The sequence below is a fragment of the Medicago sativa genome, chromosome 2 (assembly GCF_051527215.1).
Source record: "Medicago sativa cultivar Bolivia chromosome 2, Bolivia_mono, whole genome shotgun sequence".
Taxonomy (NCBI): domain Eukaryota; kingdom Viridiplantae; phylum Streptophyta; class Magnoliopsida; order Fabales; family Fabaceae; genus Medicago; species Medicago sativa.
In genome coordinates, this window is record NC_140750.1 from 13,903,660 (window position 1) to 13,919,724 (window position 16,065).

At 33.9% G+C, this 16,065-nt stretch overlaps 1 protein-coding gene, 1 non-coding gene and 1 pseudogene across 2 annotated transcripts; all 3 read left to right on the forward strand.

The window, feature by feature from the left end:
* The first annotated feature begins 3,757 nt into the window (after positions 1 to 3,757).
* TRNAF-GAA (transfer RNA phenylalanine (anticodon GAA)) lies at positions 3,758 to 3,830 on the forward strand. The gene has a single exon. It is a non-coding gene; the product is annotated as a tRNA-Phe (tRNA).
* A 3,895-nt stretch (positions 3,831 to 7,725) lies between these two features.
* On the forward strand, positions 7,726 to 10,173 carry LOC146944772 (protein MAINTENANCE OF MERISTEMS-like; annotated as a pseudogene).
* Positions 10,174 to 13,803: 3,630 nt separating this feature from the next.
* LOC146944773 (uncharacterized) lies at positions 13,804 to 15,276 on the forward strand. Its single transcript, XM_085748803.1, has 3 exons — positions 13,804 to 13,957; positions 14,847 to 14,982; positions 15,081 to 15,276. Exons 1-3 carry the CDS (start codon positions 13,955 to 13,957, stop codon positions 15,128 to 15,130), a joined length of 189 nt encoding a protein of 62 aa, XP_085604929.1. The 5' UTR covers positions 13,804 to 13,954; the 3' UTR covers positions 15,131 to 15,276.
* The last annotated feature ends 789 nt before the right edge of the window (positions 15,277 to 16,065 follow it).

The window sequence follows — 16,065 nt, forward strand, 5'->3', positions numbered from 1 at the left end:
CGCAGCCAATATCCCTACCTACTAGGACTCCTTTAAAGGCACCAACGAGGATCCCACATCTCATAAAACAAACATACCGGAATGCTCATTCGCCCCAACACCCACTTCCAAGCCAAAACTTTCACCTCTTCCACAATAGCATCCACCTCTATATTTTGGTCATTAAAGACCTTGTCATTTCTAGCTTTCCACAAACTCCAAATAGTTGCTAACCAAATCACCCCCATACCCTTTCTTGCGTTCTTGTTTCTTGCCCCCCCCCCCCCCCATGCCAACAATCCCAATGTACAAAAAGATTTGGAGGAGAAATGAAGAAACAATCTAACCACGTCATTAGCTTGAGCCAAACCACACTCGATACTTGGCAATGGAGAAAAAGGTGTCGCGCGGATTCCTCCACCCTATTACACAACCCACACAAAGAGTTAGCTTCCGGCCCTAGAACATTCCGCAAAACAAGGTTCACTTTAGTTGGAACACAATTAAGGATAGCCTTCCAAGCGAAAGCCACCACCTTTGAAGGTGTCGGGCACTTCCACAAGTTATCAAAGACTCGTTTCTCCTCATCTCTCCAAACCACCTCACCTAAGCACAAGCCCTCCAATTTGGAATAAGCCGACTTCACCGTAAACTCACCTTTCTCTTCTAAACTCCACCTCCAAACATCCACTTGGTTTACTAACCTTAACCCTTCCAAGTCCTCCAAAAGGCTTAAGAGGACTTCCTCTTCCCACATGAAAAGGTGCCTTCTCCAAGTAAAATTCCAATCCACACCAACAACCGACGGCGACCCCACCTCCCCCACCAAGGATTCTTGTTGAGTAGAAATTGAATAGAGCCTAGGATATTTAATCCGGAAACAAGTAGCCCCTCTCCAAGTGTCACTCCAAAAGCTTGATGACATTCCATTTCCTACCTTCCGCATCACCTCCGAGTTGAACCAATTAGACATACCAAAATCACCTACCTTAAGAATCTCCTTCCACCAATACGAGGCCATTCTTGGCATCCCAAAAACGCCTCCCACCAACAAATTATCTACACAAGGACCGCATTTGGCCCTTAAAACATCCTTCCAAAGAGCCATATCCCCATCGATCAACCTCCAACGCCACTTTGCTAAGAGACTAACGTTCATGAGGCGAATGTCCTTCACCCCCAAACCCCCATTCCTTTTAGATTGACACACCACCTCCCATTTCACCCAACTAATCTTTTTACCACCTCCCACTCCTCCCCATAAGAATTCTCTTTGAATGCACACAATCCTCTTCCACACTTGAACCGGTAACTTCAAGAAAGACAAATAGAAAATAGGAATTGCATTAAGGACCGCATTTAAGAGAACAATTCGACCTCCGAAGCTAATATAGTTATGCCCCCAAGAGTTCAACTTGCCACTAAGATTCTCCACCAAAGGCTCCCAAGTAGACATACTTCTAGAGTTAGCACCTACCGGGAGGCCCAAATATTTGAAAGGTATACTCCCCTCACTACAATTCAAGAAATTACATGCCATATCCATGAAGTCTCTTGCCACATTAACCCCAATCAACAAACTCTTGAAGAAATTAATCTTAAGACCCGACACCATTTCAAAGCCTCTAAGAAGAGATTTCATAGCCCAAAGATTATCAACCGTTGGTTTCCCAATACAAAGGGTGTCGTCCGCATATTGTAAGTGAGAAACCACCAAACCACCATTTCCAAGGGAAAAACCTTCAAACAAATTACGATCCACCGCATTCCTCATCAAACCACTAAAACCTTCCGCCACCAACAAAAACAAGAACGGAGCTAACGGATTCCCTTGCTTAAGGCCCCGATGAATGCAAATATCCTCCGTCGGACTAACATTTACAAAAATGGACATACTTCCACCAAACACACATCCAATTCACCCACTTCTCACACATACCCACCCTCCTCATCATATACTCCAAGAAACCCCAATCCACCGAGTCATAGGCCTTCTCGAAATCCACCTTGAAAATAAGACATTTTTTCTTAGTTTTCTTGGCATAGTCCACCAATTCATTCACAACCAAAACCCCATCTACCAAGTGCCTACCTTTAAGAAAAGCCGATTGTGAAGGCGAAATTATTGAATTCCTCACACAAGCAAGCCTCCTAGCTAGTACCTTTGCTAGTAATTTATATAAACTACCTAGCAAAGATATAGGCCTAAAATCTTTCAACTCTAACGGGGAGGACACTTTCGGAATTGAAGTCACAAAAAAAGCCAACATACTCTTAGGCAAAACTACATTAGCATGAAATTGGTCAAACATAATTCTTACCTCATCCTTTAGCAAATACCAAAATTCTTTGCTTTTATTGAAGCCATCCGGGCCCGGGCTTTTACCCCCATCACTCTCCCTCACCACCGCCTCCATCTGAATCAATGAAATTTAAATATTTGTTTAACTTTCTTTACCGGTTCATTTGGCATTACTTACAAAGTATTTGCCAGTTACAACATCCAACATAGACATCTTTTATTAGTTCTCTTGCTGAATCTTGATATAGTCTTTCTACATTCTTAGGCAAAGTACATTTCTTGTGCAGATTTATCCATTTTGCACTTTAATCCTTTAGTCTTTCTACATATTGTATTCCACACCTTATTTATTAAGAATGAGTACATTGTTACTTCATATTCTTGTTTATATAAAGTCATTCTGATATTCCCTTGACTATGAATATACATCCAACATTAGTTCTTTCTTAGCATCTCACTTGAATGGGATCAAATCCATTTTCTAGTGACATGGATAATTCTATATATTTCTCTTGTTGTGGAGTACTCTAACGTATGATCGTTGTTCTTGTTATATTCTTCATAAAGTCACAACCATATCATTTACTTGGTACACATTTTTTTTTAAGAAACTAAATTTTTAGGGTGTGTTTGGTTTGCAAAACAGTAAGTATTGGACATAACAGTACAAGTCAGAACAACACAACACAAGGCAGAATAGCACATGACAAATTTTTATGGCATTGAATAATTTTTTGTTTTATACGATTTTTGGGGGACAAAATACTATTTTGGATTTTTGTGGGACAAAAAGTTGTATTGTGGTTTAGTGAAGGACAAAAATATGAGTTTTTGTCCGGTCCCTTGCATCCAGTTTGTCGTGTACTTGAAATAGTTTTACAAATCAAACACTGGACAACTGAAGTTGTTCTGTCATGTCCTTCATTTTTTAGCAAATCAAATCCTTCATTTTTTAGCAAATCAAAAAACGCAAACTAAATTAACCCGCAAATCAAAAAACGCAAACTAAATTAACCCACCTAAATTGGCACCAGGGAGAATCGATCCTGAGCATGTCCTTCATTTTTTAGCAAATCAAATCCTTCATTTTTTAACAAATCAAAAAACGCAAACTAAATTAACCCGCAAATCAAAAAACGCAAACTAAATTGGCACCAGGGAGAATCGATCCTGAGACCTCAATCCTGAGACCTCAAGGAGGAGCACACTCTCAGTTCCCAAGCCAATACCATCAGACCAACCCAAGTGGATTTTTACTTGGTACACGTTACGTAATGAAAATAATAACTTTGACATTAAAAATCATTTTAGCATTACCAAAGAAATTTATGAAATTAAGAAAACAATTAGATTATATAATGTATCCTGTGATAATAGTAGATTTTGCCAAAGCCAAAACCATGAAACTCAATACGAAACAAAATACATAATGAAAACGTATTTAAATAACACGAGTTTTCAAAACTAGCATCGGTTGCGGGGATAGCTCAGTTGGGAGAGCGTCAGACTGAAGATCTGAAGGTCGCGTGTTCGATCCACGCTCACCGCAATTTCACTATTTTTTATTCATTCTGTTTATTTTTTTCCTTTTCAGTTTTACGTTTTAGATTTCACGGAATATACTTAATTAATGTACTGCAAAATGAGATAGCAAACGAGATATTGAGATAAAGTAGAAATAGAAACATTGTTTTTTGAGGGAAAAAATAGAAACATATTAATTTAATTTAGGGTTAATTATGTTTCTAGTCCCTATAAAATAGCGACCTTGTAAGTTTAGTCCCTACTTAATTTTAATAGCATTTTTAGTCCCTAATTTTGTTTTTCTGCACTGAGTATTAGTCCCTACTCAATTCAAATTTGTTTAATTTATGCTTAAACTCTTAAATTTTTGAACAATTTTTTGCAGACATGTTTAGAACATTACTAAAAGTTCGTCCGCAAAAAATTATTGCAAAATTTGATTTCTACATCCAGATTTTATTACTTTTTATCTTTAACTTTTGTCGTTTTAAAAAATTCATATTTAATTCATTTCATGTCAGAAAATTCTAAATTTTAGTAAACGAACCTTTCATAGCGTTCTAATCTTGTCTCAAAAAAATCGTTCAAAAATTTAAGAGTTTAAGGATAATTAATCAAACTTTGTTTTAGCAGGGACTAAAATTATAAGTAAATTTTTTTTTATAGGGACTAAAAATGCTATTAAAATTAAGTAGGGACTAAACTTACAAGGTCGCTATTTTATAGGGACTAGAAACATAATTAACCCTTTAATTTAAGTATATAAGGATTAATACTTTCAGTTCCAGTCATAGAATATATATTTTGGTTCAATTTTAGATGGCTTAGAAGTACTTTTCAACTTGTAAAATTATGTTTGGCATTCTTTTAAAAAAATCGATTTTGAGGACGATAATTTTGTGTGACTAAAAGTAATGTTAGAGACTAAATTGATTGAAGTTAAACACGTTCAAAGACTAAACTAACATTGGCATTCTTTTAAAAAAATCGATTTTGAGGACGATAATTATGTGTGACTAAAAGTAATGTTAGAGACTAAATTGATTGAAGTTAAACACGTTCAAAGACTAAACTAACATCAATGTTGATTAAACCTTCTCACTAAAAACAGAGTATAAAAGCACTCTAATAGGGAATTAGGTGTTTTTGGGTCTCCAAGTTCCATATCAAGTAGTATCGGACGGCTTGGTCTTCCCCATTTATAGTTAACATTTAAGGGAGGATTCTCCAAATGTATTCCACCCTTCTTTACTGACCGACATAATGAGGCGACCACTAGAGCAAGGGTTTTGGCCCCTCAAATATTTTAGGTCTCATATTAGCTAGGTTCATAAATCTTTTTTCGCTTTAAATATATTTTTAGAAGTCAAATTCTTTAAACATTTTTGCATCTCAATAGTTAAATGGGGAGTTTTTTTTTTTTTTGAAAGGTGGGAAGTTTTTTTTTTAAGGAGTTAAATGGGGAGTTATATTTTTCCTCTGTTTCAAAATAAGTGTCATTTTAGCCAAAAAAATTGTTTTAAAATGAATGTCACTTTCAGTTTCCAATGTAATAATAACTTTTTCTTTTCAATTGTACTCTTCAATTAATACTATATACACCACTTCCAAAGTATTATTTTTTCTTTAATGAAACACAGACCAATAGTTGATTTTGTCAAAAAGACCAATAGTTGATTAGGATAAAATAACACATCTCTTTATTTTAATTAATGCATTTCTTAATATGTGTGTAAAAATCTTAAATGACATTCATTTTGAAACGGAGGGAGTACTTGTTTGTGTGCAACAAAAATATGCAAAAATAATTTATATTTGTTTAGAATTCAGTTTTACTTTTTTATTTCAAGGTTTAACAATTGGTAAATAACGTTTATATTAAATATTATTTTCAGCATATATTATTATTTAAACTAAATTTTTGTTTAAATTTTTTTTTGCTCTAATGAGGTTGAGTCTAACGGACGAAGTTAGACTCTCACTACTTGACTAATCAATGTTTGAACTCTGTCTGAGAGCGATACCCATATTTAGTGTTTGACATAACTCAAATAAAGAACTCTGTCTGAGAGCGATACCCATATTTAATGTTTGACATAACTCAAATAAAATTACATAATCAATGTTCTTAATTTTTATGTTTCTATAACAAAACACTTAAAAACTTCAATTCAAAATTAGTTTTAGGTCTACAAGTGCATTGGACCGGTCCTATCATTGCAAGGTTAAAAGTCAATAGGTCTTTAAATGACTATAATTGTATTTAAAAGTGAAAATATTTTATTTTCCTTATAAATTTAATATTTTTGGTGCAGTAGTATGTGGCGCCCGAGCCCTAAAGGGACTCCGCCACCACTAATAAGCCAGTGATTAGTCTTGGATGGACATCATATTCTAGTTATGTCGTGATTATGAAATCAATGTCGAATTTTCTGTCACTAACAATGTTTTTTTTAGCAAGCCTGTCATTAACAACGTTGTTTAGTGGTTTGGTTGTAACAAGATTTTTTCCTTTCAAATCCATACTGCCAAAACCTAAATTAGGAAGAAGCCAATCATAATTAATCACCTTAATTTATTTATGGTTAAGAGCATTTAAAAATAAATAAATCAATACCGCAGAGAATGTTGCTAGTTTGAAGAAAAGAGGAAATTGAAGTAGCTCGAATGAAGAAAAATTTAATCACAATATCTTGATTTTTAATTTGAAGAATGCATTGTATATTATATGCAGCGTCAGAGTTTAAACCCGGACACGCAAGTAGACTACTTGCCATTTTTTTTCTTTTGAAGAGTGTATTATGTATGTGTTAGTGAGAATTGAGATGCAAGTGTGAGTGTGTAACGTGTCGTCGTAAGTATAGCATATAGCTACATCGCACTTTATAAAGTGGCATGTTTTGGACTGTCAACACACCATCATTAAACTCTCATATTAATTGATGCGATGATTTTAAATATTTTGATTGATTGTGTGCCAAATTTGTTTTGAACCTTTAACCGACCACCATTAAACTCTTTTTCTTAAAGGATCTCATATTCATATTTATTAACTTATAATTTCAGTGAAAATTGATGTTGACACATCTTGTTAGGCTGAGAAACACATGTAAAAGACGAAAATACCCATCGGTAGTTAACTGCCGAGGAAAAATAAAACCGGCTGTAGTTAACTACCAAGGAAAACATTGGCAGTTAACTGCCCATGCGTGCTGAACATATGCAGAAACAAAACTCAGTTTTCTAGTTTCCTTCAATTGTTCAAAAAACTTCCAAAACCATCCAACTCCTTCAATTTCGATTTTTGAGCAAAATCAAGTGCATCATCTCCATTTAATCACAAGTAAGTACCTTGACTCATTTTTAATCATAATGTTAGTTTGTGTGTTTTTTTTTTGTTGAAATATTTGAGTAGTTTGCATGTGGTTAGGGTTTGATGTAGGAATTGAAATTTTGATGATTGCATGTAGTTTATAAATGAATGTAGTTGCTTTAATTGATGTTTGAATGATGTTAGAGTATAATGTGGTTTTGAATGGTGGCAAAAGAACATATTTTGAGTATGTTTGATATTTTGCACACAAAGTGTTTGATAAAATGCCTCAATGAGAATTATATTGATTATTGAGTTAGTTTATGTTATGGATATGATGTTAATTGTAGTTTGATAAAGTGTATATTGAATTAGGTTGAATGTGGTTTTGATTTTTCACCGAAGATGAATGTTTCTGTTTAGTTTAGGTTATGTTTAGGTTGAATGTGTATGATAATGCGTTTGATTATTTACGTTTGAATGTGGATGATAGTGTGTATGATAATGTTTAGGTTCAATGTGAATGTTTGATAAAGTGGTTGAACGTGAAAGTTTAGGTTATGTTTAGGTTTAATGTGTTTGATAAAGTGGTTGAATGTATAAGTTGAATGATGTTAAGTTTTTAAATTTTTGTGTAGATATGTGTGATCAAGGGCCACAGATTGATCCATCTAAGATGATTGGTGGTAGGCGTGCGATGACTCAAATCCACCGGAAGGAGAGGCAAATCGGGCACATCCCAAAGAGGGGAAGAGGTCGGAGGGGGGATGGTTCACGGACTTCTGAGGCTTCTCAGGCTACACAGCCTGAAGAGTCGCAGGTGGTTGACCCGACCCAGGAGGTGGAATACCTGAATTATCAGGATCAGGTACACCACGATGTGACTGATGGTGGGTATGACCAAGATCATATACCAGAGCAGCAGCATATACCAGATGATGATGACATTGCAGCAGCGGCTGCCCCAGCAGTGTTACATTTGGAGCCTCCCTTTCCTGGAGGACTGGAAAATTATCTCTGTTGCACTCTTATGCCAAGCATGTGGCATTGCCGCTTTGGTATAATTCAGATAACGTAAGTGTTATTTTTAATTATCTTAAATTATCATATGCAACACAAATTAATGTTTTAATTTTTTTTATATGTGTGTTTGTTTGATTATTATATCAACTTTTATATGTGTTTTTGTTTAATTCTTTTCTTTATGTTTAATTATTTTCTTTATATTTTCTTTATTTCAACTTTTATTCTTTTCTTTATGTTTAATTATGATTTAAATTGTTTTTGTTATGTGTTTTTTTAAGTTTTAAGTTTTACATGTGTTATGTCTTAAATTAAAAATACGTGCGGCAATTTAAATTTGTGATTTTTATTTTTCCATTTGTTAAGTTTTATTTTGTTTAGTTAAATGTTTACATTGTTTAAACTATGTTTATTTTTCTATTATTTCAGGTTTGTAAGGTGCGTGTTGTAAAACCAATTAATGATGGGGCTAAGATTTTGAGTGTCGGACGTCCAAACGACAATCAGATATGGTTTTGGGATCCGCTTAGGGAGAGCGGGTTACATGATTTGGTTTTCTTGGGCTACGCCACTGTGCCTCATGCTTTGCTGATGACTCTATGCGAGAGGTGGCATCCCGAGACCAACACTTTTCACATGTCGTTGGAGGAGATGACTGTGACTTTGGATGATGTCGCATGTCTTATGCATCTTCAGATTGAAGGGCGGATGTTGAGCCATCCAAAGAAGATGTTGAGACATGAGGGAGCGGTACTAATGGTGAGGCACTTGGGTGTGTCGCAGACGGAGGCAGAGAAAATTTGCGGTACAGAGTATGGTGGGTACATTAGTTATCCAAAGCTGAAGGAATTCTATACAAGGTACCTTGGTAGGGCTAACATATTGGCGGATACAGAGGATCCAGAGGAGCTGGAGGAGTTGGAGAGGGTTAGGAAATTTTGTGTGAGGTGTTATCTTCTATATCTTGTAGGATGCTTGTTGTTTGGTGATAGAAGCAACAAACGCATCGAGTTGGTCTATCTAACGACCATGGAGGATGGCTACGCGGGGATGCGTAATTATTCCTAGGGAGGGATGACACTGGCATACCTATACGGCGAGTTAGCTGAGGCCTGTTTGCCTGGAGACAGAGCTCTTGGGGGAAGCGTGACACTGCTCACTGTAAGAAACTTATAAATATGAACCTTAACTTTTATTTTTTTGGTATATTTTTCGTGCGCAATAATTTATAAATGTGATTTGTTTGGTTTGTGCAGGCATGGTTTTTGGCGCATTTTCCTAAGTTTTTCAGTGTTGATCCCAACATCGACTATATTGAAAACTATCCGGTTGCGGCGAGGTGGAAGCTACAGAAGGGTCATGGAGAGGGGGTGACATATCGCTCATTGCTTGATCGTATTCAGTTTGATGTCGTTACCTGGATGTCGTACGAAGAGCACATGGAGATCCAGGGTTTTGAGGAGGTTTTCTGGTATTCAGGCTGGATTATGTGCGGTGTCCGTAGGGTGTACCGTCACTTGCCCGAGAGGGTTTTGAGGCAGTACAGATACGTCCAGACCGTCCCTAGACATCCGACGGATGTTGTAGAGCTGCCACCGCCTCAGATTGTGCAGGCATTTGTTGATTTCCGCACTCACACGCTTAAGGAGCCTGATTGGGGTGAGCCGGCAGGAGAGCAGACATGGCGTATGAGGGAGGGCTATGTGTTATGGTACACTAAGGTGTCTCACCCTCAGATTTTGCCACCTCATCCAGGAGATCTTCCGAGGCCAGCAAGTGAGGAGCAGATCATTGCAGAGCAGTGGGAGCGGTACGAGGCGAGAAGCTCGCCTGATACCTATGACATGGTTAGCGGCGTTGTTGCCTACGCTGATGCGCAGATGGGCCAGGCGGAGGTCATGAGCCCTCAGCAATGGTTTCAAGTCATAAGCCATGTTAGGGAGCAGATCACGCCGATATTGGCAGGAGGCGAGGCCAGAGGCCGAGGAGGCGGCAACAACAGCAGCATCAGCAGGACCAGGACGAGCAGTAGGATTACTTATAGTTGTTGTTTAGGGATTGTTGGTTTTAGGCTTTGTTAGTTTCATTTTCAAACTTTGGTGACTTTTGTTCGTATTTGGTTGACATTATGTATTTTAAATGATGTTGGTACATTTTGATTTCATCTTGGTAATTTACTATCGTGGGGCATTTTTACTTGAATCAAATGTTGATAATTTATTATTGTTGTTGATGTGAAAATATTGGAATAGGTTTGTGTTATGTGTTTTAAAACACATTACAGGTCCAGAAGCAAGTGCTTATGCCATTTCTGGACTTCAGGACGCCTCAGTAGTTTAGGGCCGAGGTTTTCTTCGGTAGTTAAGTGTCGAGGATTTCCTCGGTAGTTAACTGCAGCCGGTTTTATTTTTCCTTGACACTTAACTACCGGGGGGTATTTTCATCTTTTACATGTGTATACAACAATTTTCAATTTCAGTATATGGTTAACCCCTATCCGGGGGAAAAATATATTATGGTCCACTTGGTCCGTTAATTCACAATTACTTTACAGTTACTCATTTTATATATACCTTTACTGTTATCTATACTATATATAAAGAAAACTACCCCTTTCAGCACACTTTTGGGTTGGAATTTTCTTTCCAAAAATACCCTTAATTTTAAATGCAAATAGCCAATTATAAAATAACACGTGGATTAATAATCAATGTCACTAATCGTCACGGTTAACTTTCTTTTACCACCGTTAACAACAGATCAAACTCACAAAAAGTTTAAAAATTATATTTGCATTCTTTATGTCTCTTCTCATGAATTCAAATCGATCCAGAATTCATCATAGTACCCTCTGATCACATCTCATCACCTCTAAAAAATTAGAAAATTCCAAGGCTCACGAACTTGATTAATACTTCTGAAGTACCATTGAATGGAATATCTTTAAGGTCCACTTCATGAATTGAATATCTTTCTGTTTTATCCTTCGAGCAATTTACTTTCCGCCAACATTACAATTCAAACTTTGTTTTTACTTTTTTTTGTTAGAAGAATGAATGAATAAGAATTTGAGAAAATCAAAGTTGAACAATAATCACTTATGAAAAAAATAATCCAAAGTTTATGTTTTTTCCTGCTTTATTTCTCACGAGTTTATGAGTTTTTTTAATTTTTTTTAAACAAAAATAATAGTCGATGAGGATTGGACTATAAATCCTCTAAAAAAAAAATTAGTAACAAACGTGAGCAAAAAATATTGTTAAAGGTTGGACTTTAAATCCTCTAACAAAAAGATTAGTAACAAACATGAGCAAACAATAATGTTAAAGATTAGACTTTAAATCCTCTGAAACGTGAGCAAAAAAAAGATTAGTAACAAATTAAGCAAAAAATAATGTTAGAAATTGGACTTTAAATCCTCTGATAAAAATATTAGTAACAAACGTGATCAAAATATTATGATTCAAAATCTTTTTGAAAAAGATTTGTTAGCACTATATTAAATGGACTATAAATCCTCTAAAAAAAGATTAGTAACAAACGTGAGCAAAAAATATTGTTAAAGATTGGACTTTAAATGCTCTAAAAATTATTAGTAACAAACATGAGAAAAAATAATGTTAAATTAGACTTTAAATCCACTAATAAAAGATTAGTAACAAACGTGAGCAAAAAAAAAAGATTAGTAACAAACATGAGAAAAAATAATGTTAAAAATTGGATTTAAATCATCTGATAAAAATATTATGATTCAAAATCTTTTAGAAAAAGATTTGTTAGCACTATATTAAAAATATTAATAAGTAGGGTTCTCACAGTTCATAGTTCGTTCCCGCATTGTTTATTTTTTCTCAACCTCTCTCCGCCCTCTGCATCAGAATTCAGAATTAACCTGTAAGTTTTTTTTTCTTTCATGTTACAACTAATCAAAGTTGATTAATTTTATGGATTATTTGACTTTGCTGGTTTATAAGTGATTATGTTTCAAATTATTTACGATTAATTTTAAGAATTATTTGACTTTGCTGGTTTATAATTGATTATACAAACTATGATAGTGTGTTTTTTTTTTTTTTTTTTATCTATAAGCACACCTTTGGGTTGAACTTTTCTTTCCAAAAATACCCTTAATTTTAAATACAAATAGCCAATTATAAAATAATACGTGGATTAATAATTCATGTCACTAATCGTCACCGTTAACCCTCTTTTACCTCTGTTAACCAAAGATCAAACTCACAAAAAAGCTAGCACAAAACCACAACTCATGTTACTTTTTTATCAACCGCTTTTATGTTGTACATCTGTGTTGTTCCCCTCAATACAACCGACAAAGATTGTTAAGTATTTTCATATCCCTTCCACAAAAAACAGTATTCCATATTATTTTATTGATATAAATTACTCATCCTTAGTCTTTGATCAATTGTAACAAACGGGAGTAAAAAATAATGGAAAGGATTGGACTTTTAATATAAAATTTTCCTCTAAAAATATAAAATTTTGATTAATATATTTTTGTTGATTTTAATTTTTTTAAAAAATACTTATTTTTTAAATTTAATAAAAAAAAATTATTGTGTTGCAAACATAATCAATAATTTTCTATTTTTTGCCAAGTAGTCTAGCTAGTGGTTAGAAATTCACCTTTTTAAGGTGAACAAGTGGAGTATTTGGGGTTCGAACTCCGATCCTGTATATATTATTCAATGTCTCTATCAACTGAGCTAAACTCACTCGGGCGATAATTTTCTTTTATAATTTTTTTTTTGAGAGAATTTTCTTTTATAATTCTTAATTTTTAGTATAATATATGTTATCCTTAAAAAAAAAGTATCATATATGTTATTTTTTTTAGGGATGTATAATATATTTTACGTTTTCCATCAAATTTATGATTTAACTATGCCTTACTGATATAAATTTAAATAATTTTTTTTTTTATAAAATTGTAATTCATATATCCAAAAATCGATTCAAACTAAACTGCATAACAATGGATACGGTAACTATTTTTTTTGCCGTCATCAAAACCAAACCAAACCAAACCATGTTTTTTTTTAAGACCAAACCAAACTACGTGTATTTAAATTTTTGGATCGAATGATTTTTTACTTCGTAACCCATTCAAATTGCACCTCAAACACCCCTTGCATAATAAAGGATAATTTAATAAATATAACATTGTATATTTTTTTTTGAAAGAAAATATAACATTGTATATGTTGTCAAAAAAAAACATTGTCTATGTTTATTATACATTGTCAAAAAAAAAATTGTATATTCCTTAAAAAAAAATTGTATATGTTTATTATAATTTTTTTAATCCATGTAAACTGGTTTTGGAACGGATGATGTATTACACTTTTGTGTCATGAACTAGTTGGTGGATAGGATTGGAATTTTTGTTTGATGCGTTAATGGAAATTGAATTCCTGATTCAAACGTATCCGTTGGTAATAAATTTTGTACTTAATGTGAGACGTTACATAAGAAATTAGAGAAATAGTAGTATGACCAATTTATTATTTTTACAAAATTATAAATGTTAAAAAAAAGAAAAAAGTCAAAAACAGTAAAAGGAGGTTTTAGGTTGAATAATACACGAGTCACATTAGAGAAGTGACACATTACGTTTTATAAACTCATCTTCATCCTCTTCTTATATATACTACTGAACGTTTTATTTTATTTTGTCAATTGTGGAACTGTGTTTGTAACAGGACACAATTGTTTTATTATAAACTTAGGATAATATTTTAATCTTAAAACTGCATTCCTCTGTCCAAAGGGTTGTCTTGTTTCTCACTACAATGGTAAATTTCTCTTTCACGCACTTTTTATTTTGTTTCTTTGGTTGATCCTACATTTAATTTTCCTTTTGATTTTTATTAATTCTGCCTTATGATGATGCTGATTTTTTTAGATTAGCTCTTTTGATGATGCTTCATTTTTTATTAATTCCTCTAGCTTTTGATGCAACTTTTTGCTCTAAAACTACTGACATCTGCTTAATTTTGTTAAACTGCTTTCTTGGCATGCTGATGATAAATCTTGAAATGATAATAAAATAAAATAAAACTAGGTTTTGGGAATAAAAGTATATTATAGCATTGCTTTTATCGATATTATATCCAGAAAAGGTGTGGTTTCAAATTGTTACATCAATTGAAAGGGTCACATTTGATAGATAATCAAGTGTCTTTGATTCGATCGGTAAAGAATTAGTGTATGTTTGATATGACTGTATTTTTTTTAAAATCACGCGAGTCACTTTGATTTCGACAAATAAATTGTGATACCAAATATGTGATTGGTCTTTCATTTTTAGTTGGATGCACTAGTGCACACAAAAAAAGATAAGATAAGTATGCTATGTTTATTTTAATCTTTTGTAAGAAAAAAGGGGTTTTTGATAAATCCAAAATTCGTTTTTATTTTGTGTGCATTTGATTTTGAGTAATTTCTCTTCTATTGCGTTGAGTAATTTCTGCAGCAACACTTGATCACGGCTAGATAAAAATAATTTGGGCGCACACACATCAAAGTACATATTTAATTATTTCAAAACATGCACATTATCAATTTCTGTTTTACCTTTATTCAATTGTATGTCTGTGACTAAGCAAGTGTTGCTCGTTATTTGTGACTTGTACATTTGGTGATTTTGTTGTGTTTGATGTAACTTGTTGGATTGTGTTATAGACTACATCAAGGCGTGTTGCTGACAGGAAAGTGGCAAGGTTTGAAAGGAGCATTACAAAGAAAGCAAAGAAGGGATTTAAGTTCCCAACTGGCCCGGTTCTGATCGGGTGCTTCGTCTTCATAATTGTTGGATCATGTATGTTCTTTACTTCTTTTGTCAACTACTAATAATCAATAATATTGTCAACTACTAATTGAGAAATTGACCAACCAAATACTTTCTTCTGTTGACAGGTCTGTTTCAGATCATTAGGTTAGCTCAAAGAAGTGGGAATGTGGCTTAAAGCAGGAGGAGTGTTTATGAAGAGTTTATATTATCACAAATAAGTATAGACAACAAATATTATAGTTTGCAATTCATCATCTGTTAGTTGATGGAGTGCAATGAGAACTTGGCATTAATAAATAATTATGAATTATGAATCTTCAATTTTCTTCCAGTGTGATTCCTTTTCTCTTTTTTCCCCCTAAACTTCTAATATGCCCAACAAGCCTAATATTTTTAATGTGTGGAATCATAGTTTATATTATCTGATATTGAATAGAAATGCTTCTTAAAGCATCTCCAACGTCAACGATGTACAAGAACTGTTTTAGTATTTGAGTTGGGCGGCAAAGTGATATCAATGTTTTGAAAATTGGTTCGATCTTAAACACCGACACCGTAAGGGCACTAGATATTTAGTCGAATTGTATGACTGAACCAGATTTAAACCAGATAGATGATTCAATCATATCATTTGGTCTCAAAAGGATTTTATAGGTATTGAGTAGCATTGAACAAGATGACTAATTGCTTGTTTGGTTCAACGTCCACTTTGTTAATATTGCGTATTGATGCTTATTTTGCCTTGATATTATGAAGCTATATTTTATAGCTTATATCCATTCGCACGTTTAGGCTCATCATATTGCATAAACAAACAAACCCTTAGTCTCTAAAACATTCATGAAAATCACCAAACAACCCGGTGTTTAAAACACTCCGTAATACAAATTCGGATTTGCTAACTTTAACGCAAGAAAGTCACCTTGACTTTGTCTCTATATATCTTCATATTGCTCTCTCTTGTCTTATTTTATTTCTCTTGGCTTAAACACCTTTTTGGTCCCTTATCTTTATTATGGGGTTCATATTGGTCCCTTATTTAAAAAAAAAGTGCAAATAAATCCTTTAATTTGTTTAATTGGTATCACATTAGTCTTATTCATCCATCAA

Excerpts from the sequence above, each read along its gene's own strand:
- LOC146944773 (XM_085748803.1), top strand. Across the intron at positions 14,983-15,080 it reads CTTCATAATTGTTGGATCAT|GTCTGTTTCAGATCATTAGG; the intron begins GTATGTTCTTTA and ends TTCTGTTGACAG.